This window comes from Lactuca virosa, chromosome 1, assembly GCF_052849685.1.
Source record: "Lactuca virosa cultivar CGN04683 chromosome 1, Lactuca_virosa_CGN04683_v6, whole genome shotgun sequence".
In the NCBI taxonomy this organism is placed as follows: domain Eukaryota; kingdom Viridiplantae; phylum Streptophyta; class Magnoliopsida; order Asterales; family Asteraceae; genus Lactuca; species Lactuca virosa.
In genome coordinates, this window is record NC_136426.1 from 66413286 (window position 1) to 66438086 (window position 24801).

A 24801-nucleotide genomic window follows, 5' to 3' on the forward strand; every position below is an offset into this window, starting at 1 on the left:
AAATTAAAAAAAAAAACTTGTTCAATCATAAACATGTTTATATAAGTATATATATATATTTTTAGAAGTATAAATATGTATTTTGATATATGTTTTTTTTAATGTATAATATATTTTTAGAAGTATAGATACATATTAATATATAAAAATGTAAAAATATGTATTTATACTTCTAAAAACTATATCTATAAAACACGTATTTATAATTCTAAAAATATTATTTATCTTTTTAAATGATATAACCATGCAAAAACACACACACACAAACAAACAAATATATATATATATATATATATATATATATATATATATATATATATATATATATATAACATTAAAAAAAATACAATATTTAATTAAACATTTTTTTGTTTATAAATACGATTTTTCTGCATGAATACGTATATTATGAAAAAAAAATATTTAGACTAAAAGTGTAAAAAAAATTATAAACTTAAGGGTAAACACGCAAAAAAAATGGTAAACTTAAGGTTTTTTTTGCGAATTTAATATAATGGTAACCTGTAAAACCTGTTATCATCGGTAAAAGGGTAAAACCGAACATTTTTTCGAAAATGTTAGGGTAAAAACGGACATAAAATTCAAATTTGGACAAAATTGATTATGAGATTAACCCTTTTCCAACCGATATCTTTTGCCGCTCATTATCTGTTTCTGTCAGCGAGGTGATGTCAATCGGGCGATTATGAAGTTCTGTCACACTCGGAAGAAAAAAAAATCAGGTGGCGCATTGGTCGCCGGATTTGGAGGAGACCAACCTTTGTAGCCGGCACAGCCTCCGACTGCAATAAAAATCAGAAATTGCTTCGATAGTGGAAGGTGACGTGATGATCATAGGGCATACCTTGAAATCAAAATTTTCTGTAGAAGACAACAACACGTGGCCGGTGGAGATCGAATGTCGATTCGTTTTCCAGGTACTATCGTCATTGTGGTTGGATTTTAATCTGATTGTGACCTAAATTTGTTTGTATTATAAGAATTGTGCATATGCAATCTAATATAATGATTCATTTGTAATGAGTCATACAAGAATCCAAAGAGGATTTTGGATCGGCGATTTAATTTTTTTTTTTTTGGAATTAAAACAAATAGATTCGTTTGTCTTTTTGTTTGTTCCCATGCCATTGCCATTTTGGAGTAGATTATGTACAATAACGATCTAATTAAATTTGTGAGAAAATTACACCACATCTATAGATTCAGTTCTCCTTTTTGCTAATATATAACCAAATTGACTCACTGATTGCTTGGATCCTTCACAAGAAATTGGGAGGGTACTAATAGGCATCATTACTGTTGTTGGTTGTTAGGGAACTTAGTGACATCTTAATGAGTTCTACTGATAGTTTGTCGGTTTATCCACACAATTAATTGGCCAAAATACGTTCTTCTTAAGCTTAGCATTTCTATCCAGGCATACACATGTATAATAGGTGATGTTTTCATGCATCTTTTTCTGACTATTAGATGCATCGATTTAGCCATATCTATCTTCATCAACACTCTCATTTTCTTTGAAGGAAGATATTCCTTCATGTTTGGGCCACAAATTTAGGAAGATCTTCCTTGAGCTCTATAGGTAAAGACAAAAAGGACAACAATGATTTGTTTGTTTCTTTATACTCTTAGTGATAGACTGATAATGATATGACCATGTGATATAACTTCATCCACTCTTATTTTGTTTTCATGTAAACACAACAACCTATTAGTAAGTGAAATAATTAGATCCATAAACATGTTCAACCAACAAGGACACTGTTATGATTATCAGTACTTGCATCTACAAAACCACTCATAGTGATAGGTGCACACAAACGAACAAACGAAAGTGCCTTATTGAAGTGCTTTGCCTTAGTACCAAGATATTCACTCCATGTCACTGGGCGATAAAGAGGAGGATGAACATTATCTGTTAATTTTGATAGTGGTGCAATTCTAACATTTGATGGTGGGCCATAGAGATAAGCTACAGAGAGACGATGTTGGGTTCGATTAACCATGGCTCGATGAAGAACACTTGAATACAATCCATTAGAGAGTATTTGGATCAAGTCACCTACATTTACCACAAGTGCCCCTGCTATGGGTTCCACTGTAACCCAACCAACTCCTCCTCTTTGAACCTGCAACCCACTTGTGTTGCTTTGGTGTAGGATTGTGAGGAGGGTTGAATCCGTATGAGCTGCAAGACCCATGGCTCGATCCGGATCTGGACAAGATGGGTAAGAATTTAATTGTAAGGCTGCACATGCTTCTTTTATCTCTCCTTCTTGATTAGCCCATTTTATATCTCCCTTTTTTATACCCAATGATCCAAGTATTAGCCACATCACCCTATTGGATAATTTATTCATTTCCTTATTGTACTCTTCGATTACATCGCTGAAAAATCACCAAAAAGGGTGTCAGTCAGTCTCAACTATGATACTCAATCGTTTACCTTTTACGTGCATGAATCTTGAAAGATTCTTACCAGAAGTTTCCGGAACCTTGGGGCCAAAGCTTCTGAGCATGTTGGTGTGGTGAGTCAATTAGAGTGAAGCCTTCAGACCACATGAGTTTTGGGAAAAAAGAAGATATCCGAGCAACACCATATCCAGAAACACCATCCGGAGAGCGAGCTGCTTTTAGTTTTTGTTGGAAGGGAAGAGAGAATAGCTTTCTTCCAGAAGCTTCCATGTTGTTAAGAAGAGTTGTAGGGATGCCATGGTTGGTGACTTGAAACACACCCCATGTTTTGCATGCATAGCCTACATGCTTCATGGCGTTTGAATCTTTGAGGTTGATCACTGGAACTGGCTCTGAACTGCTGGAGGAAGGGAAATTATTCTCTGATGACCATGCATATGATTCGGGTAGTTCTTTTATTGAGTTTAAGTCCAAATACTTTTCTCTGAAAGCATCTAGTTGTTGTAAAGACATATCGAGTTGTGTCTAATGGCTATAGTGTGGAGAAGAGAAATGATAGTATGTATCAATAATGCTTGTAATGGAAGAATGAGGAAGATGTGATGGAAATTTGATATATGTAATTGTGTGCTATATATATAAAGGATTGAGGGTAAAAGGGACAAAAATTGTGGGGTATATATAATAAAAAGAGAATGGTGTAGAATGGGTTTTAAGAGATTTTTATGTTACTTTTGTTGTGATCGGATACCTCGATAAGGAATCAACACAACAATAACAAACAAATAATAAAAACGACACAACAATATTTTGTGGCAATTATTTCATATCCTGCATAGTTTGATATCTTCCATATGAATTTAAGTTCTTTCTCTTCTTTCAAAAGCGTTGTGACTAGCATACCTTTTCATTTGAGAAGCTATCATCCTGAGCCATTATTTCATTATCCTGCATCGCCTTAAGCAAATCTTAAAGTGTTAAGCTAGTCCTACGTGTCAACATAGTCTCACAAATGGCTTGTAGGATTTAGGGTGTGATGACAACATCAAAAACTCTTGTTCCTTATCCTTTGTTGTCTTTCATGAAGATCACCTCCTTCATCGAGTAAAAATCCATCTACAGAAACATATTAATGACTAGAATTTCAGTCCAATACTAACAACTTTTCTTCCAAAATCAGGAATTCTATTTGCTAAAAAACTAGAAAACAGCTTCTTATGTATTGGGATTAAAATAATCCAATATACAATTGCATGTGTCCATTATGACTTCTCCGAATTCTAGACATTGGATTCTAAAGCCTTTTTCCTGGAAGATAGTTGCTTGAGTCTCAAAATTGCAATTTAGCTTGTGATTGAAATGAGAAAGCTTCTCGTTTTAATTCATGTGCCTTTTGTCTTGTCTTCAGTCAGAAACATATCTTTGGTTTTTTAATTTAATCTCTTATAACAAGACAAGGTTGGTGATTTAGTGTAAAGAAACATGTCTCTACTAATCATTGAGAGGATCCATAATTCTCCTCGTTATTCTCTCTTATCCTGAATATGACATATGACATTGTTAAATTGTCATAGGAATACAGCAACCACACATTGCTGATTAGATTTCTCATATCATTCATTTGAATAATATAACTGGGTGAATAATGTCAAAAGGGCAATAAGGGAAATTCCATAGCACCGATTGGTATTTGTATCTTTATCCAGCATGTTAACTTATCATAATTTCCTCGTGGATCACAATATATTTGACCAAGTACTGTACGTCAAAGAGTTTGTTTTCAAACAGGATTCTTTAATCTTTAAAAAAAGTTAATTTATCCTTATAACATTTATTTATATCATAATTTCAGATCATTTGTGTCGCGTGTTGACCTTCCCAAAAACGGATGTTTCCATGAGACCCGATTCCCTGGTAGCAGGTATGGTCATCTCTTTAACTTGTGTAATTATAATCATTTTGTGAATTTCACATGCCCTTCACTACTATATTAAGAATATGCCCAAAAATAAGATCTGAACAAAGACTTGCATGCATGTTATTGTTTTTTAGGGAAAGAGTGGGCAAAGACAATAGGACCAAGTTGGAAAATATGGGTAAGGGTATTCTTGTCTTGATATGCATGAAAAGTTAAAAAGTTTTTTTTGGTTGGTATTAGAGGATTGATTGGAGTCTTTTTGTCTCATAACCCAAGTGGGCTCCTAGCAATCACCTCCAATAGAAAAAACAAGGCCTATTATCACTTGTTTATAATTTCTATTTTGTCACATACCCCTTTCCATGTTATGCCCTATTCCATCTCTTTCAAGTATTAATTAAAAATATAATAATAATTTGGATGCATGACCTTTCACCTCATAAAGAAATAAAAATATTTTTTTATTATAATTTGCATGAGCCAAAAGGCAACCATACATGGATTTTTCCTACTAGACTTCACTTTTGACAGAAACCGTGAGTCGGTAAGTTGGGCAATGGATCAAAACGGATAACTCTAAGTAAGTTAAAATGGGTCGGGTCAAGTCAATCTGTCAACATTTTCTTGTCTATATTTTTAATTTTGTAAATAATAAATGTATTAAATGAGCTTTATTTGTTATTAGAACGTCCTAGTAGGCTGTAAGCGCATGTGAATACACTTCTCACAACTTTTAACCATAGTGACATGTTCTTTTTTAGTAAGTTTTTCTATTTTACCAATTTCACTTGTTAGAGATAAATATAGCCAAAGTTATTATTTTTCTTAGGTAATTAGACTTAAATTTGGATTACAAAATAAATCACTAGTTTTTGCATCAAAAACACTAATCTTGAATGTCTCTTTAACTATAATGAATAGTGTGTGTGTATATATATATATATATATATATATATATATATATATATATATATATATATATATATTCAATCTTATGATGTGTTATGTATGATCACACAGCTTTCTTTTTCGACACCAAGGTTCTATTTTTCTGGTGTTTATAAGCGACCAAAAACCCTATTGTCGTCATACGAACGACAAAATAATATTCTTCTTATCACATATGTAATTGTTTTTGAATTTTCCTCTTACTTTTTGATGTTTTTTTTTGATAAAACGATGTTGGCCGATAATGACAAGCCAAAAATAATATTCTCATAAGCCATCGACTTAGAAGTTGTTTCTTTTTTCCTCATTATGTTTTGTATATCTAAAGTGAATGGATAAATAATGTCTATATAGACTAAGTGATTTATAATGAAGTCTTTTTTTAGCCTAGTGATATGTTTTAATATGCACAACCATGTAATATGGAGCATCTTAGTACATAAAGTGACCAGCCTGCCCTAGGAGGGTTCTTTGGGCCGTGCTAAGCACGACCCATGGCAATAGCTAAAGATCGTAAATCTACTAACACAAACAATTTCCATTCTTAGAAGTACATATTTGGAGCATAACACTCAAAGTACGATGGCTTAATTAAAAAATAAATGAAAATTTAGTGATATAACTAGAGGAAAAAATGCAAATATGATAATATAATAAACAAGAAAATAAAAGTGCATTGCTACTTGTTGCATTTATCCCTTAATGTAAGGATCATATAAGAATTTTCCAGCCTATAACATTGATTGTTGCATTATGACGCTTTCACATACATGGTACATGGTTATTTTGATGTTATGTGATGATAAGAATAAATAAAGAGGATGCTACAAAAAAAAAGTCACTTTGTTGCATATCTACCCTATTTAAATCACTTGAACTAAAAAAGATCATGCATAAAAATTCCTGATAATAGTTGTCAAAATGATGATTATAATGGGAAAATGGTCACAGGGAATTTGAAATGGCTGAACATCTTCATTGGTTAAAAACCATTAATTAATACTAATATCACGACTTTGCAAAATGAGAACAAACAAACATCATTTGAAATCATTAATATTCATCGATTACTGATTAAAATGTTGGTCATTTGCAGCCAAACTATCTGGCGGGTTCGGAATACGGGGTTAGTTTTCACTGAGCTTGCGCGTGAGACCCACATAATGCATTGGAGATGGAAAGATTAACACCACTGCCTAGGGTTTTCTGGATCAAGAACACCATCTTCAAGCACCTAAAAACGTCAATAATTCAAAACAGTTCATCGTTTTATTACCAAAAAGAATAATGTAAATGTTCTCTAACCTTGTGATGTTGCTTCAAGCACCAACAATGCAGAACATCATCAGCCTCCAAGTGGGTGAAGTAACAGAACATGATTCCTGAGATGGAAATGAAAGACATCAGCATTCGTCCTAAAGTGAGAAGTCCTCAACAGTCGAGACCATCATGGTATTTGATTGGTTGTATCACTTGATGATCACCACCAATTAGCCAGTCGATTGCATCTGTTAAGGATTCTTCTACATATGGTACCCATGTTGCTGCTATCATTCTTCTTTGTTGTGCTTTTAGGATCTCGATACTAAATAAAGGAAGAAAAATTAAATACAGGTGCATAGGTGCTGAAAAATAATCATTTTGTAAGAAGCTATAAATTTAGCAATTGGCATTTACAAGTGGTGCCTTTTTCTATATTTCCTTTTGAGAATAGTCAATAAAACGGGTGATTAATTTCAAGAGCTAAAAGAAGTTGAGAATAAAGGAGTGAGGCTTTCAAGATTTTTTATAAGAGCTTCAATTAGTTAATAACTTAATACACATCAACAACACATAATTGATCGTCACCAACAACCCCCTGAGTTGACTCTACAACGAAACCCATCAAATAAAAACAAAATCTCAATAAAAGATTATACCTTGAGAACTAATTTGAACAAAAACCCATAACGTGAGCTGCAATCAACAAAGTATAAAAAAATCAAAATAGAAGGTTAGAAGGTAGGAAACTTCAAACTTGATACCTAATGCACATGCTCTTTACTCTTTAGCATTGTTATAAACCAAAAGTAATTAGTGATGAAAGAAAAAAAAAAGTTAATGAGGTGTTGTTTCTCTTTCTGAGGTGCAAAACAACGTATTTTGGCACTTAAGTGGTGGAATATATATTGCTTGAGAAGTTCATCGACAAGAATATATGTTTTGAACAGATAAGTACCTGGACATTTGTGGGTTTATGGTCAAAAAGTTATCCTAAAAGGAATGTTTGAGGCCATATTTGAGGCCAACAATCATTTCATTAGAAAAATAACAAACAATCAAAGAAGAAAACGTAAGGTCCCATTAATAACCAAGCTTTTAGTTAGTTGAAGTATTTAAAATGGCATCAAAATCCAATTTTCGTTGTAATTTTTTTCTTAGGAATCTCATTGTACAATTGGCAAGCCCTCATTTTCTAAAAAAAATGAAATATGAGAGGTGAAATGGATAAAGAAACGACCTGTTCAACAAAAATAGGAAAACAAATAAGCTCTTCTTTTGCGATAGACACCATGGAGCTTCTTGGTGACTTTCCAGCTTGTGAGAAACCAAAAAGAAACATCAAAATGTCAAAAATAAAAGTAGAAATTGAATGTAGAAGACAAATGAACATTTTCTTACATCAATGTATGAAATACAGTGTTGATCAAACTGTACTTGGTACCATATTTTCTTGCATCACCTCTAGACCGACCCATTTCATTGTTTGAAATCTAAATAACAAAACCAATGGAGACAAAGAAAAGATAGAAGTAGTAAAAACTGTTCAGAAGCTTTAGGGAGTAGTCTAAAACCCCATCAAACGAAATCACAAAATTACTTTACCTCTATGATTAAAGAACCCATCGCTAGTTCCCCTAATCACGGTATGGAACTGTTCTTCAATCTTTAGCCAAGAGCCCAAAAACCGTAAAATTAAAGTAGAGATGCAAAAGACGACCAGTTGTGGAAAAAAAATGGATGGCAGATCGGTTTGTTCTTTGAAGTAGTGGAAAGAAAAGGGGTAAGCGGTGAGAAATGAGAGAATGAAACGATCGAAGAAAAGAAAGTCGTGTATGGCCGTATATTGGGAAAGGAAAAAAGAAAGTAAACAGTTTAATCTCTCTGGTATCGATGCATGTGGCCAGCTAGAATGAGACGGTGGCAAGGCTACACGCATGATTCACCCGTCTAAATGGAAGAAGGAAACCGGAGGGAGAAAACCATTGGCAGACCTAGCGGTGAAGAAGCAGACGAATACACGTGTTCTGTAGAGTTGGAGCAAATGGATTGGATCATTTAGGCGGTGAGAGTGGAGGAACAGTGGCTTGCACGACCAAAAAAAAAAAAACCCCTAAGTGAGATACACGCAACCTCTTTGAGGGGTAAAAATGAAGAAAAACCATCCTTAATTCCACAAAGAGAATAGAGATTAATTTCATTTAGAAATCGAGAAGAATATTGTTATCCATATTCCATAAACGACTCACCTCCTTGCTCAGTTTCGTCACATTAATCTGCCATACCACTCAAAACCTAGAATTCATAGCAAAATAATCAGATTCCACAGAAAAAACGCCCAAATCGTGTTTCTAGAAACAAAAAGTGGAAAAGAAGGGTAACAGAAGGGACAAAACGATTTCTCATGATTCTGGGTACGACGGAGGGACGTCAACTGTGCCGGAATGGCGTCTCCGAAGCAAATCAACTGGCAAAAGGGTTGGTTTTGTAAAATGAAATGTGGCATGAGAGGAAGATGGATCAGTCCTCTTTATTTCATTCACCTTTGTTTTCTAGAGAGAGATGGGAAGGAAGAGAAAAGAAAATAAATTTTAGTCAACGGGGGAAGAAGGAATTCAATGGCAGTGTATTGGAAATGGAAGACCAGGTGTCGCCCAAAGCAATGACACGTTTGTTTAATTAGTGACTCGCCAATTTCGGTCGGCAAAGGGAGAAAGAGAAAAGATAGGCGGCCGATGGCTTTTGATTGGGTTACAAGGGCGGTTGGATGTGCTGGCATCTAATTTGATAAAGGGATAATAAGACTCAACTGGACCCAACCCATGAAATATCGACCATTTATACTTGACCCGTAAAATGATCCAGAAACCCAATAAAAGGACGACATAAAACCTCCAAAATTCCACAATATTCATCTAAAATTCTTCAAAAATCTTTCAAAATCCCTGATTAATTGTCAAAGCCCACTTTCCTCTTCATTTAAGAAAGGTGGTTTATATATATATATATATATATATATATATATATATATATATATATATATATATATATATATATATATATATGGTTAAGTTCATGTGAGACCACTGTATTTTATGAGACGGGAAGGCGCAATCCTAGCCATTCATTTTGTAGATAAAAAAAACATTTTAAAATGCAAAATAATTGAAAATTTTCAAAAAAATTGTTTTTAAATATTTTTTTCGTCATTTATATTTTCCAAAAAAAAAATAAATAAAATTACCATTTTTTTGAAATATCTGTGAAATATTCTAGTAGAATATTAGAATATTTTATATATCTGACAAATCTACTAGAATATTAGAATATTCTAACATTCTAAAAATCACATTAAAATATTTACAGTGTAATATTCTATTAGAATATTTCACGTATTTTTCAAAAAAAAAAAACGATAATTTTTATTTATTTATTTATTTATTTTTTTAGGTAAATAAAATGACGAAATTAATAATTAAAAAAAGAATTTTCGGATTTTTCCTTTTATTTAGCATTTTAAATTTATTTTTAGATTGCTTCTCACGGTCTCACAAAATTAACATGGTCTCAAATAAACCTATATATATATATATATATATATATATATATATATATATATATATATATATATATATATATATATATATATTTGAGATGGGTCGAATGTTCTGAGACCGTGAGACCACTTTTTTCTAATGAAATATTATAATATTCTGTTATTCAAAATAATATAATATATGTAATATTATGATATTCTAAAACAATATTTTTAACACATATTACATTGAAATATTCTAAAAACATATAATGTTAGAATATTATACATATTATATTTTTTACCAAGACTAGAATATTATAATATTTCAGCTTTGATATCTTGATTTCGGGGGATTGTAAGTCAATGAATATAAATCCAAAAATGACAAATTTATAGTCTAAACTCATGTACAAACTCTAAACAACACGTTGGAAAAACCGCATGTCAATCCGACTTGAAACGAATGAGATATGTATTTTTTAAACGTTTCACAAAAACCGGTTCCGGTTCTTAGACCCGGTTTACCCAAACCCGATGGACCCAAACCCGGATTACCCGAAACCCGGATAAAGTCAATTTTCAAACCCAGAACCGGAATCGGAACCGGTTCTATATATTCCGGTTCTAACGGTTCCGGTTCCAGTCCGGTTTTCCGGTTCCAAATCTCATCCCTATCTCACGGTCTCACAAAAGTATGTCCATTTCAAATGAACTCTTACATATATGATGTTTGAATCATTTTAATGTTAATTGCAACCATTCAAAGATAAAATACCTACTGTGAACACGATTTTTTTAATTTTTAACAATCTGTTGTGAATGGTTTTTTTATGTTATAACATTACGTTAAACTTACATCAAATAATTTGCAATGTAATGTGAATGACCATTTTATCTTAATGAAATGATGCATAATATTTATTAAAAGGGAGGCTAATAATGTAATTTTTTTTATAAGACATTGAATACGTGGAACCGGAATAAAGCTTTCGTTACGACTTTTTGTAAACTCGATAAGATATCATAAACCCATTGAGGCGTCCCGATAAGATACTTGAATGATATTGGTGAGGGTTTGGTAAATTATTCCCGCCCTATTGTCATTCCTATTTGGATTAATTGATGTGGTTGGTCTTATTATTATTATACTATGTATATATCTAATTGCAATTTGTAAATAAATGGTATACTATTTGGGTTTGAGTCTTTGGCAACAAGACTTTTGTATGTTTGAAAGTTCGATCTATGTGTAAAAAATAATTTATAAAAACTATTTCTATCATTTACAGAACAGGTCCTTGTGTAGATTTTTTTTATAAAAACGGTCCATATGTTTCTTTCGTATGTTGGAAGGTTTGGTCCTCTGTAGAAAATAAATTACAAAAACTGATCCTATAATTTACAAACAAGATCTTTGTGCAAAAAAAATTATAGAATCGGTCCAAATGTTAAAAAAAATTACAAAAATGGTCATTACCTAATAGAAAATTTATAGATTACGATCCACATAAAGCGGGAATAATATCCCTAGATTAATTATAAATTAGAACATAGACATTTAGATGTTGATTTTGAAAGTATATTACTAAATGGAAATTGACTATACGTGCAATTTACTATAATTAATATAATAAAATACATTATGCTTATAAAAGTATAAATATATACATGCAACCCAAGTTTAAAAATATAACTCAATTTTTAGAACTAGTAGGCATCATTTGTAAACCTTAAAACTTATTAGCCTTAAATCAGTCATAATTCGTAATAGAAGACATCATTCTTAAATCAGTCATAATTCGTAATAGAAGACATCATTATCGTGTGTAAGCCTTCCAACTTATTAGCTTAAATCAGTAGCAATACGTATACAATTGGCATCTTTATCTTGTTTCTTTAAATCATCATTCTGTTTTATCTTCTGAATATCACTAAATCCTCGATAGAAACAATGTTGTGAAAATTGCAACAAGAATTGTAGGAAGTTTTGCCAATGAATACGCAGCCTCGTTTTTCCCTATCACAAAAATGTCACATTATTATGTAGCAAAATGAAAAATTGGTGGTACATCAAAAGTATATTTCCAACCCATTATTTATATATACGTGGACTATGTTTTATTTCTACAATATCAAATTAGTCAAATAAATTTTTTAGCTTAAAATAAAACCTACGAACATTTTAAAAATCAACCAATAATAATTGTGAAAATATTTTCTTATAATTACTAAAAAAATGCATTTAAAACTACTTACCACCAGGTCCAGGTGAGGCGACACTGCTAGGGGGCGACGGCGGTGGGCCGAGACCGAGGCGGTTACAGTCTCCATCCAAATAGCCTGCGAAAACGAAAACGAGAGCAAATTTCAGATTTCAGACTTTGAATCCCAAAAATAGAAACAGGGGGAAAATTAAATGACGATTCGGAATTATTCGGTTACATTGTTTCATGCAAACGAATTCCGGATTGTTGAACAAATTAGCAGCACGATCGTGACATTGACAATAGTGTCCGGTTCCGGTTGAGTTCACCACACAGTCGCCATCGCCACACCAAACTAAGTTACAAGCTGTAATCAAATCATGCGTCGAGATTTATTAATTAATTAAAGTCATCGGAAAATAGAAAGATGAAGGATGAGAATCAATTGATCGATGCTTACGGCTGGTGAAGTTAATCGGTGGTGGAAAAGGCGGCGTCGGAGGTTGTGTACCACCGCATGAGAAGTCCAGAGTACCTGCATGTCAAATCAAACTTATGAACTATCAGATCAGCAATAATTAATCATATACTAAACAAGAGATGATCGATTATTAGGTGATTTCAGTGATTTATTTATTTGTAAATGAGGGAGACTAACAGTTAGGGATGATGCAGGCGCCAAAGGACATAGGTCCGACTTGGATGGTCTTCCAGCCAGGATTACAGTCGCAATGAAATAGTAGCCCTAATAGATCAGGTACACACGTCCCTTCTCCACAGGTTACGTTTGTACACGCATCTGTTTTTTATCAAACACACCACAACCACATTATCTTACCTTATTTAAAAATTGCTTTGTATATATTAATTAGTAGCATGATAAGTTGGCATTGAAAACGTAATATAAAGTTTTTGAGACGCTCAAACATTTATGTGATATATAATTAGTTTAAGAGTAAAACATTTATAGTCGTGGTGATACCTTGAAGAGAGTAGGAAAAGAAGGCGGAGAGGCATAAAAGAAGTAAGAAACACGAGTTTGAGTTTGAGGTCATCGAAATAAAACTAACAATCAAACTTGTGTAACTACTTCTCAGACTGAATCAACAAGTAATTGACATTAATTAAGATTTAAGACCGGTTGTTGATTAGTTTTATACCCAAAGATAATGACAACATCATTGTAAGGTTCACCAAGAATGGACTTGGGCGGGGCTAGCCATGAGTTTAAACTTTTCTGATTTTTTAATGTCGATTCAGACATTCTCATAATCACAACATTTAGCTAGGCAGTTCAAGATTCCAAACCAAACACAAATTAACAAATTCACAAAGAAAAAAAAAACAAGACAGAATTCCATGTTTATGTTTCCCACCATTAGAACCATTACACATGGAATTTTATTGCATCACATATTTGTACGTTATGCACCAATAGCAAGATTACCTTAACGGCAGATGTTGCAATGAACCAGTGATTTTTTTGTGTGTGTTTTTTTTCAATGGGTTGAATTAAAAATGCTTTTGCAGAGTTTTATGTTTTCGGATTGTCAAGATCAGTTGGATGGTTTTTAGATCCCTCTGGTGAGTTAATGTTTCAACCGGAAAGGGAACAAGTAAGAAACTGGTAAACATAAACATCTGAGCGGCCCATGTCAACCCGCCTCAAGAATCACGTGTAAGCAGTGGCACTTGAATTGGCCAATCATCTATATTATACATAAGAATGAAGAAGAAAAAAAAGTTCAAGTTTGGGCCCACTAAAAATTGAATTTTTTTTTAGAGTTTCTTCTTATCATTTTCATTTTTATTTCTATTTTTTTACATATTTGTTCTCATCTTTGTTGAAAAAAATCTCAAAAAGAAAACAACTGATACATATAATCGTATATCACTATTTTTTGTTTTATTTAGCAATTTATGAAAAGAACCTCAAATATTATTGTGCTTTATTATTTTTATCTATTTTTAAAAAAAATATTAATTATATAATGCACCCCAATAAATTATTCTCTAGATCCGCCACTGTGTAAGATCAGTTGTGAAACACTAGCGATATTTGGAGCATGTCAAGGTTTGAACCTTGAACCTCCTATGTAAAATGTCACATCTCAACCACTAGGCTCTCATCACGAGAAGTAAATGAAATAGTTATGTTCCCATCAAGTTGAATATATTGATTTGGAGATTTTCTCTTAACCAAATTCCACACGTGTTAAACTTGCTAAGGATCAAGTTTTCACTTCTCCCTCTTTGTGATCATTCTTCCAAAACCATGATTCATCTTTTCATTTTGAGTCTCTCGCTCATCGATATTTGACATCTCACTGGTAGATGGGAGGATATTCAATGTCCCAATTCTAGTTCGGTTGGTTGATAGTAGGATCAAGTTGGCGGATATTGTGAGGCAATAAGAAAGTTTGAAAATTTCTCGATGTGGTCATTATTACTATTTTTTGGGCTCGTTGGAAACATAGCAATAGCATGATATTTAGAACGGTGGGTTCATATTGTCTCAAATTCTTACCTTGGATTAGTAATAGACAAAAAATTGATTGAATTGGATTGTCCTTTGCTTCTTTGACTTTTTAGTGTTTTTACTTGCACCTTGTTAGTTTTTAATATAATTTGTCAATTTGATGTTCCAAAAACACAGCAATCACCAAGATCTAGTGGGTTAAAAAGGAGAATACTTCATATTTGGCGTACCCAAAAAATAATAGAGACATGCAAAACAACCGAACCCAAAAAATCGAAATTTTAAATTCAATTAGTTTTTGGTTAGAAAAAACAAATTTTTATATTAGCTTGATTTTAATTTAATTTAAATACATTAAAAGAAAAAGGTAACTTAATAATAACATATTGTAGTTATTGATGGAAACCATGAACCCATGTTAATCAATTGCATTTGTAGTTTGGTTTGTTTTAACTTTATTAAGTTACCTTTTTCTTTTAACTTTATTAACTAAAAACACAAAAAATCAAAAAGCAGAAAAATAAAAACAAAAACACCAAAAGCAGGAAAAAAAAACATCATCGGTTGCAAACATTAAATCACATGTTATACACCAATTAACGGAAAAAAAAAATCACTATTAATTTTGTGCATGTACGCTTCTTCAAACTCGAAACGATTTTTTTTTTTTTTTGTTTGGTTTTGGTTGTAGCCAAAAACCCAACCATGTCACCCCTAATAAATCACAATATTCTCAGATCAAAAGGTAATGTCCACACTTAGAGACCATTTTTCACAACATGGCAACCAAAGAATTTTTCACAATTGGCAATAACATACAATACACATCACACGAAAAAAGGTTTTGGTTTTTTTGTTAGGCAGATCCGAATTCTGAAAACCATTTTTCATGGCGTTCGATATCAGCTGCAGAAACACTAGGTTGGACTTTGGTAATGGCTTCTTCAAAATCACACATGGCAATTGGATCTTTTGACATATCATCTTTAGACATGTTTTTAATTTCTTCACGAGTCTTTCCTGCTATCTTACGCCGCATTCCATTTAACGAAGCATCTCGGCATACATTTGTCAGATCATCACCACTATATCCCTCAGTTCGACGTGCCACGTCAGCAATGTCCACATCAGCAGCTACCTGATAATGTCAATGATATACACAAAACATAGTAGTGGATTCAGTGGTCACTCTGCCAAAAACATGCATTTACAATAACCATGTTGATAAAATTTAACAAAAACAAATAATTTACTACGATTGATACCAAGATGACATGTACGCATGTTTATTGTTTTAACTTTTTTAATGAAAACTGTAAAGCTAATTATTTTAATTTTTAACATACACTTAAATCAATTAAACTTATACATAAAACGATATAGGTTTAGGTACTTCTGTTCTGTCCGTTTTTTTTTTTTTTTTTGGTTTTTTGTGTTTTCTTTTTACCATGTTGATAAAATTTACAAAAACTAATAATTTTACTAATAATAAAACATGACAACTTTTACACATATTCATTTTTCGGTGTTTTGTGTGCTTTTTAGTATTGTGTGTTCTTTAACATACTTAATCAATTAGACTTATATATACAAAACATAATTGTATTTCAGTTCAGTTTGGGTTTTTTTTTCACTTTTTAGCTTGGTTTCGGTTTTTTTGCACACACAGAAATGACATTACCTCAACGGTTTTCAAATTAATCTTTATAAGCTCTTTTCTGCTCTCAAAATTTGGGAGAGGAATATATATACGCTTTTCCAAACGCCGCCTGAAACCCCCAGAAAATAAAGAACTCTTATTGTAGAAGCAAAAGACAGGATAAGGGTAAAAAAGTAATTTTGTATATGATTAGCTTTAGACCTTAGCGCTTCATCTATATCCCATGGAAAATTTGTAGCAGCCAAAACCATTACTATTTTGCGACTACCATCTTCATTTGTGCCTGCGTTGTTTACACCATCTACCTGAACTAGAAGTTCAGATTTAACCCTTCTGGAAGACTCATGTTCCCCTGAAGCCCTGAAAATAAAATGATTCTCACAGATTTTGACCAATTTTATTTTAAATAAGGGAAAATAAAAAGTCAAAAAAAGGTCTTACTGTCACTCTTACCCACGAGAAGTGCAAAGGGAATCAATCTCATCAATGAAAATTGTGCTTGGGGCATAAGCTCTGGCCAGGTCAAACAAGCATCTGACCATGCGCTCACTCTCTCCACGCCATTTTGAAGCCAAAGTAGCTGAAGAAACATTAAAAAATGTGGTCCCACATTCAGTAGCAACCGCTTTAGCCAGTAGTGTTTTCCCAGTGCCAGGTGGACCAAACATAAGAACACCTTTCCATGGTCTCCTAATCCCCTAAAATTCCAAGTAACAATCAATGGAAATACCACACATAAGCACAAGGAATCTATGATTATAATGTAAACAAATGTAAGTGCGTTACTATTATGTGCAAGGACATGTACGTACTCTAAAAGGGTAAAAAAAAAAAATACGACATTCAAAGCAACTACTAGAGCTTAATCCAACAATATCACATACCTGAAAGTAATCAGGCATCAATAAAGGTAGAACCACAGCTTCCTCTAGAAGTCTTTTTGCTTCGTTCAAACCTGCAACATCTTCAAATCTTACTCCAGGGGTGTTCTCTAAGACATCCCTTTCAAGCATTGCAGCCAAGTCATGATCAGGCCCCTCATACTGCCCTCGTTTTGATGTGTGCTCTTCACCATCTCCATTCTGATGTTTGCAAGATAATGTGCATAAGAGAGAGAGCACTAACAAATATTACTGAAACCAACAATGTTAATTATTATGCAGTGAAATGTGAAACTTACCATGGAATCATCCTTTGAAGAATTTGGCTTCCCTGAGCCACTACCTTTTTTCCCAGTAGTTGATGCACGAACTCCTGAGTTAACCCTACTAGAAGCACCAGCTTTTCCTCCACGAGCAGTGGCTCCACCTCTGGTAGTACTAGTAGAACCCCGAGCCCAAGCTCCATCTTGTGGTGATTTCCTTGCACCCCCTACTCCAACTTTTGCAGATCTTCTATTTGATGTGTCTCGACTGGGTGGTCTCCACACATCAGGATCATGATCATCCATTGGAGCACCAGAAGAAGTTGGATACTCATCCAGTGGTTCAAACACAAATGATGATTTATTGGTAGATATAGGAGGTGAAGACGCCCTTCTACCCATTGAAGTCTCCTTGAAAGATCTCTTCTCAGAATCCAATTGCTTCACAACTTCTGTCTCCTCTGAAAGAGCTTTTTTTACATTCATCCACTTTGATCGAACCAGAGGATCATCAAGGGAGCTCAAGTGCCTAAGACATGAACCAAAAACATCTTTTAATCACAACCAAATGATTAGTTTCAAATTAGGAAAGCAGTAGACAAAAATCTCGAGCATATAAGTTACAGAAGCGTCACAGAAGATCAAGTACCTAATGTGGAAATCATAATTTCTATGACAAACACTAATCATGTAATAAATCAAACAAAATGCATAAACTCATATTTCAACCACAAAGAAATGAAGTGAAAACATCTCGATTCGGTCAAGCAAATCCAACAGTTCGTTCTATTTCAACTACAAACCTTCTGATTCTTCACATAGCTAATACCTACTAACTCTTTTATAAGATCTAACGACAATGTGCGTGCTGTTGAGTCTATATTTGAGCTAAATAACAAGAGAGAAGTAGATACTTGTTGATCTGAGCGATTGCGCCATCGAAGAAGATAACGGAAGTATCGTAGAGACCTTCAAGTGCATATTCTCTCGCTAGTTTCAAATGGTCTTGTAATCCTGCAAGCGACGCCCCTGCCATGTATAATCAACCGCGATGCTGTCACACAAAAAGTTATATCCTAGGGTTTTTTTTGATAAAGTTCTCAAAGGAATCGATTCAAATTAAAGCAAGAATACTTCAAAGATCTTGAAATGAACGGGAACAAAATTCAAATCTCCATTTGAATGTAAAGTTATCCAAGAAACTTGAGTGAAGAAGAAGAGTTTGTGGAAGATGAGGGCGACGTTTAAACGGCCGAGAAACGGGCAAATATTAGATGCGCTTTCTCAATCCGGTCCTTTGTGGTTAGTTGTCCACGTGTCTTAGCAAAGTATATATAAATAGGAAATTAAGGAATCTAACCCTTATAAAAGACCATTTTAATAAAAACTAGAAAAGATTCTCCGACGTTGCCGGGGTCGGAAGGTATTGCTTTGTAAAGTAAAGTAGCATGGTGGTTGCTTTTTGTCCGTTAATGTGAGGGTAATTTGGTCTTTTCAGATAGTAGGGACTGAATTTGTCACAATGGGTAAACCATATGGACCATTTATGTAATTTTGGCGGCGGTGGTGGTGGTGGTGATGGTAGATGGTGGGTGGGTTTATGGTATTGGGTGAGTATTTTCTAATAAATAAAACATTAATTTAAAACCAAAAAGAGAATGTTAAATCTGGTAAACCACAGGGACCAATCGTGTAATTTTGTCTAACAATAATAATAATAATGATGAGGGACCATTTCTGCCAAAAGACAAAATACTAATAACATGTAATAAAAGGCGAGGGTTATGAAAAATTCAAACCAAAGTGAAAGGGTTGTTTGTGAACAAAAGCATAAAGATGAAGGGTCAATGTTGTAAGTTGGAGGACCAAAATTGACAAAAAAGGTGTCACTTTACTGTTAAAATCTTTCATAACTTTAATATATATATATTAAAACCAAAAAGAGAATGTTAAATCTGGTAAATCACAGGGACCAATCGTGTAATTTTGTATAACAATAATAATAATAATGATGAGGGACCATTTCTGCCAAAAGACAAAATACTAATAATATGTAATAAAAGGCGAGGGTTATGAAAAATTCAAACCAAAGTGAAGGGGTTGTTTGTGAACAAAAGCATAAAGATGAAGGGTCAATGTTGTAAGTTGGAGGACCAAAATTGACAAAAAATGTGTCACTTTACTGTTAAAATCTTTCATAACTTTAATATATATATAATAATAACTATCATTTTTTTTTGGTAAAATGACCACATGCTCCAAAACATATCATTACGGAGTGGCGGTATTCGTTCCGGACTTCTGATCCAAAACAGAAAAAATTTCAGATTAAAAACTCAAGCATGTTTGTATTGACTCCCATCCCGGAGTTCCAAAAGTTCTATAATTTCGGAGTTCAAATCCACCACTCCTATTTCTAGTGGTTCGTTCTAGACTCCCGTCCCGGAGACACATTCCGGACCTTGCATTTTGGATTAAAAACTCAATTTTCGTCTCATATATATATATATATATATATATATATATATATATATATATATATAGAGAGAGAGAGAGAGAGAGAGAGAGAGGTTCAAGTATTCTAACTAATTATTGTATGGTTGTAGGAATCATTGTGGACCAACAATTTCAAATTTAGTTAATTTTAAGTTTATTTAATAGATAACGGTATAATAGTAATCTTATATATTTAGTAAATAATAGAGTAAATTACACGAATAGTCCCTATGGTTTGGAGTAATTTGCACGTTTGATCTCTAACTTATTTTTTTGACTCGGAAGGTCCCTACTGTTTGTTTTTGTTGCGCGCTTGGTCTCTGTCTTATCTAAAAAGACTACTTTGCCCTTGATTTTTTATTTTATTTAAATAAATACACCCCAACCCCACTTCCATCTCACATTACCTTACCTTACCTTACCTACCCCACTTTATTTAAATAAATTAAAAATCAAGGGCAAAATAGTCTTTTTAGGTAAGACAGGGACCAAGCGCGCAACAAAAACAAACTGTAGGGACCTTCCGAGTTAAAAAAATAAATTAGGGACCAAACGTGCAAATTACCACAAACCATAGGGACCATTCGAGTAATTTACTCTAAATAATATCCTTAATTATAATCCCATTTTTTATGGAAACAATTAATTTCAAATGAAAAAAAAAATCCAACTTTTAATCGTTATATATATGATCTTTTAATCATAGGAAGCCCTAAAAACTCAATCAGAGACATCGTTCATGCCTCCTGTCGATTCCTCAAATGTCGGTCCTCCACCGGTCGTTCCGCCACCTTTTTCTTCAACATCCCAACCTCATCATCTTCTATATCCTTATCCTTTCTCATTCCTCGATTAAAATAGTTGATGAACAATTTCAATGAAGACTCTGTCCATAACAACCCATCATGGAATTTTAGGGATCAACAAATCGACCCTTGTCCTACAGTTTTGTCATTTGTTAAGAAGAGGTCAAAGATTATTTAGATTGTAGCTACTCATGATATAGTATTCGCTCTCGTCCACGAAATCCTCCAACTGATGCCGGCTCCATCTTTCGATTCAGTTGTTTTATCGGGGTTTGAATGCTAACATATTTCACTAATTAGATGCCGTCGCAATTTAAAATGCAAATGATTACACCGCCATGATGCAGGTACTTTAGTTGTGTTATGTGTGTATCTTTTTCAATATGATAACATACATTTTTATTATTAAATTTCTATGACTTTGAATCAAATTGAAGAAATTGTCAAAGAAGATTTACTATCACTATTTACACATGAATATGATGATAATAAACTTTTTTTTTCCTTTTTTTTCTGTGATGTTTCTATGAAGCTTTATGTTAAAATCTTTTAGTTTTTTATGAATAATAATTCAATTAAATAATGTTATGAATTACAAATCAGTAATTTATTTATAAAATTGTGTGGTTATTCAAATGTATTGAAATTGAGAAACTTTATCTCATGTCTTTTTTAAGGTACAAGCACTTCATTTTTGTATATCAGTGTTTGCCTTTGGCTCAATCTTCTGTTTTCATAAGTGTCTATTTTTTTTGTTTGGGAAGATGTAGAAACTGGTGAAGTGTCCTCCTCTGCTTTGGAGATGCTTGCAAATATTACGTTCAATTTCCTGGTTTTTTTCAATCATACAGTCCATATTGATGATAAACTGATCGTTTTTTCTCAATATTTATCACTAACAATCCAAATTTTATGGAGTTTGTCACCTAAGTAACTTGTCTTCTTGTTCGGTTGTTCTTAGTCTTGGAGGATACCCACCTACAACTTGATTAAACAAAGAGAAAGAAGGCAGTCTAGATTCTTTGTTTATCATTCTTAAAAAATTCAATGACAATACATTTTTGGTAGCAACATCGGCGAATAAGAGAGACATAAACGATCCATTATGTAAGAATTAGTTTTCGTAGATTGATCATGAGTAAAGTCATGTTCTTGTATGTTTATTCTGTCAGAATAAGAATTATTATTGTATGTAGATTCTCATATGTTCATTTTTTAATGTTAGTTCTCATCATCTCGCCATGGTTTAACAATAATTTTTATTTTTATTTTTTTATTTTGCAGAGACAGGTGCGTTGCAAATGTTATATGATGAACAAAAATATATGCTCACAGAATGATATTTGTATAAAAAAAAATCATTCCTACCGATGTTATTCTCATAGAATGTCATTTTTGTAAGAATGGATCATTGAATATGATCAAGTGCGGTCAAGAATTATATATTTAAGAATGCTATTTTTTATAACTTTTAATTATTTTTTATGACATTCTGTTGGAATATGTGTAATTGTAATAAAATATATACGATCAATATTCTTTAAGAATATGTATAAATTCGTATTTATATTCAAATGTCTATGAATATATATATATATATATATATATATATATATATATATATATATATATATACTAGGTTATAACCCGTGGACACCACGGATGAAAAGTTATAAAAAAATAGTTAAATTATAACTTAATAATTGAGCAATATAAAGAAAATTTTAATAATTAGGAGAGCATACTTGGTAGATTACCCAAATGGCAATTTGTATTTTGAGATATGTTAGAAAATTTTCATTTTGTAGAATGCAATATAAATTAAAAAAAAAACATAAACATAAATTGATACAATAATAAAATTGTACAAATGTTTTATAAATTCCTAAAAACTTTTTTATACACAACATTTAATGTTTTATTTGTGTAGTCTTCCTTTTTAACCGATGCTTTCCTGTTGGCAACTTGAATGATGCTCGAACGACCGGTGGATATCATACCAATAGAAAACAATGAATTATCATTGTTAATAGATATCGGTGTTTGAATGTTATTATGGAAATTATAATTTCCTGAGAAAATAAAAATACAAATTACAACGTTAGGAATTTTTATAAATTATATAAATGTGAAAGATATATTTTAAAATTTGACTATATACAAATGCATACCATTTGAAATGTTGGAAAAGGGAGTTCTAACATTTGTATTTATAGAAGGAGAATGAATAGTTTTATGTTGATATATACAAATGATTTGACTAAGTTTATATTTTCCTTATCTGGCGTAACATTTCTGTAGTTATCTATAGATTCTGGATGACGACGACAATTGTAGATGTCTGTTATGTAAAGAGAAAAAAAGATAGTTAATAGTAAAACAAATAATATTAATTTTTAAAAAGAGAATAAATTTAAGAAAATAGATAATTTATATAAATTTTAAAGTTCAAAAATATTTTTAAAATAAACAAATAACAATACTGTTATTCGACATGTAAGAAACATGTGTAGTAGAAGATTTTTTACGGGTAGATGTGTTAGAAGTTATTGTTGATTTTCTATTATCCAAATATAACTTTCTAAATTTTCTCCTCTCTTTAGCGTTAGTAGATCCTGTAGTGTTAATTAAACCTGTAAAATAAAAGTAAATAATTTAGGGATATTTTTTTATATAATTTGAAATAATATTATATTTTATAAAAGTCCTTTATTTCTTTTTAATAAGTATGAACAACAGATTAAAAACATGTAAAAGTAAGTAAGAATATTACCGTCTTTGCTAAAATTAATAGCATGTGCAATAGGTATACGTTGAGACGATTCAACGGTAATATTTTTTTTGGATTTTTTTATTATCCAAGTATAACTTTCTCTTTTTTCTTCTTTCTCTAGCGTATGTGGCATCCATATTCTTGTTCGATATATAATAAAAATAATAAAATAAAGTTAAAAATAAGATTAATATATATATATATATATATATATATATATATATATATATATATATGTATAATAATAATAATAATAATAATAATAATAATAATAATAATAATAATAAAATGTTTACCAAATTTCATTGATATTTAAGAACCTGTTTATGCATAAATCAATAAAAATACATTGGAAATTTAAAAAATATCATTTTAATGATTTTAATGATTATTCAGCATTTTTAATTTATAAAAAAACTCACCTAACCCTTATCAATAATCCCAAAACGTCCCCCTTCCCCTTTTGTCTGTAAGAAAAACATTCAAACACAAAAGCAGACCTAGACTTACGATTACATACACATTTCCACAACCACCAATCGATTTGTGAATGGGTATGAAGGTTTATCCATTTATATCGATGAACGAATATAGTAATACACAACCGATTAGAAATGTGAAGTGAAGAAAATCTTATATTGAGTAATACCCGATGCGAAATCAGAGACTGAATAAACGCAACTTTGGCGTTTGAAGAAAGGAAGATTGAAGGTAAGAGATGATGAATTGATTGTTAATCTTGGTTTTTTTAAACAGAAAAAACATTATTCGAAGAATTTTTACCTGATTTTTTTTTCTTCTAGAAATGTTGTATACGAAGATATGTGCGAAAACTGAAGCCGTTTGAAATAATACCCTGACATTCGTTAAGAGCGGAAACACAATCAGGTATATATGCTTTTGGTTCAAATTTTGAAATTGAAGTATTTGTTTAAACATTCGAATTTTGAAATTGCTAAATTTTAGGAATGATTTGTGTGCATGATTATTCAGGGGATCATATGAGTAAATAAAACATTTACTTTATTTGATATACATTCTAAATTATTTGACATTTGTATATTTGTATATTAAAGTCTTCAATTTTATGTATATATGTTTAAACGTAAATGTACATTGATTGTTACTAAAACTGTGTT

General features: G+C 32.1%; 3 protein-coding genes and 2 long non-coding RNA genes across 7 annotated transcripts; 1 reads left to right on the plus strand and 4 right to left on the minus strand.

Moving 5' to 3' along the window:
* Positions 1-691: 691 nt before the first annotated feature.
* On the plus strand, positions 692-4722 carry LOC145104962 (uncharacterized). Its single transcript, XR_013707198.1, has 3 exons — positions 692-938; positions 4289-4357; positions 4489-4722. It is a non-coding gene; the product is annotated as an uncharacterized LOC145104962 (long non-coding RNA).
* On the minus strand, positions 1653-3046 carry LOC145143411 (gibberellin 3-beta-dioxygenase 1-like). Its single transcript, XM_079074797.1, has 2 exons — positions 2501-3046; positions 1653-2409 (listed from the first exon to the last, which is right to left on the minus strand). Exons 1-2 carry the CDS (start codon positions 2947-2949, stop codon positions 1767-1769), a joined length of 1092 nt encoding a protein of 363 aa, XP_078930923.1. The 5' UTR covers positions 2950-3046; the 3' UTR covers positions 1653-1766.
* A 1535-nt stretch (positions 4723-6257) lies between the features above and the next one.
* LOC145143503 (uncharacterized) lies at positions 6258-9284 on the minus strand. Of its 3 annotated transcripts, none has more exons than XR_013724545.1 (7): positions 8812-9284; positions 8168-8728; positions 7964-8055; positions 7803-7879; positions 7222-7258; positions 6608-6887; positions 6258-6536 (listed from the first exon to the last, which is right to left on the minus strand). It is a non-coding gene; the product is annotated as an uncharacterized LOC145143503 (long non-coding RNA). The 3 variants fall into 3 exon arrangements; XR_013724551.1 differs by having other exon boundaries at positions 8168-8648; positions 8812-9282; XR_013724539.1 differs by having other exon boundaries at positions 8168-9277.
* Positions 9285-11817: 2533 nt separating this feature from the next.
* Positions 11818-13096, minus strand: LOC145104966 (uncharacterized). Its single transcript, XM_079042119.1, has 5 exons — positions 12963-13096; positions 12765-12839; positions 12543-12671; positions 12357-12440; positions 11818-12117 (listed from the first exon to the last, which is right to left on the minus strand). The coding sequence occupies exons 1-5, from the start codon at positions 12991-12993 to the stop codon at positions 12032-12034; spliced, it is 405 nt and encodes a 134-aa protein (XP_078898245.1). The 5' UTR covers positions 12994-13096; the 3' UTR covers positions 11818-12031.
* A 2405-nt stretch (positions 13097-15501) lies between these two features.
* Positions 15502-18866, minus strand: LOC145143524 (katanin p60 ATPase-containing subunit A1-like). The gene is made up of 7 exons (XM_079074808.1): positions 18502-18866; positions 17624-18116; positions 17328-17525; positions 16897-17141; positions 16645-16803; positions 16465-16552; positions 15502-15921 (listed from the first exon to the last, which is right to left on the minus strand). Exons 1-7 carry the CDS (start codon positions 18621-18623, stop codon positions 15640-15642), a joined length of 1587 nt encoding a protein of 528 aa, XP_078930934.1. The 5' UTR covers positions 18624-18866; the 3' UTR covers positions 15502-15639.
* Positions 18867-24801: the final 5935 nt, after the last annotated feature.

What these genes read in the sequence shown, in the direction of transcription:
- LOC145143411 (XM_079074797.1), bottom strand. Translation starts at nt 2,949, where the DNA reads ATGTCTTTACAACAACTAGATGCTTTCAGAGAAAAGTATTTGGACTTA. An exon ending in CAAGGTTCCGGAAACTTCTG is followed by an intron (nt 2,410 to 2,500) that starts GTAAGAATCTTT and finishes GTGATTTTTCAG; the next exon opens with CGATGTAATCGAAGAGTACA.
- LOC145104966 (XM_079042119.1), bottom strand. Translation starts at nt 12,993, where the DNA reads ATGTCCTTTGGCGCCTGCATCATCCCTAACT. An exon ending in CGCCTGCATCATCCCTAACT is followed by an intron (nt 12,840 to 12,962) that starts GTTAGTCTCCCT and finishes TTTGACATGCAG; the next exon opens with GTACTCTGGACTTCTCATGC. An exon ending in CGCCTCACCTGGACCTGGTG is followed by an intron (nt 12,118 to 12,356) that starts GTAAGTAGTTTT and finishes TTTTTGTGATAG; the next exon opens with GGAAAAACGAGGCTGCGTAT.
- LOC145143524 (XM_079074808.1), bottom strand. Translation starts at nt 18,623, where the DNA reads ATGGCAGGGGCGTCGCTTGCAGGATTACAAGACCATTTGAAACTAGCG. An exon ending in TGATGCCTGATTACTTTCAG is followed by an intron (nt 17,142 to 17,327) that starts GTATGTGATATT and finishes TTGGAATTTTAG; the next exon opens with GGGATTAGGAGACCATGGAA. An exon ending in TTAATTTGAAAACCGTTGAG is followed by an intron (nt 15,922 to 16,464) that starts GTAATGTCATTT and finishes TGACATTATCAG; the next exon opens with GTAGCTGCTGATGTGGACAT.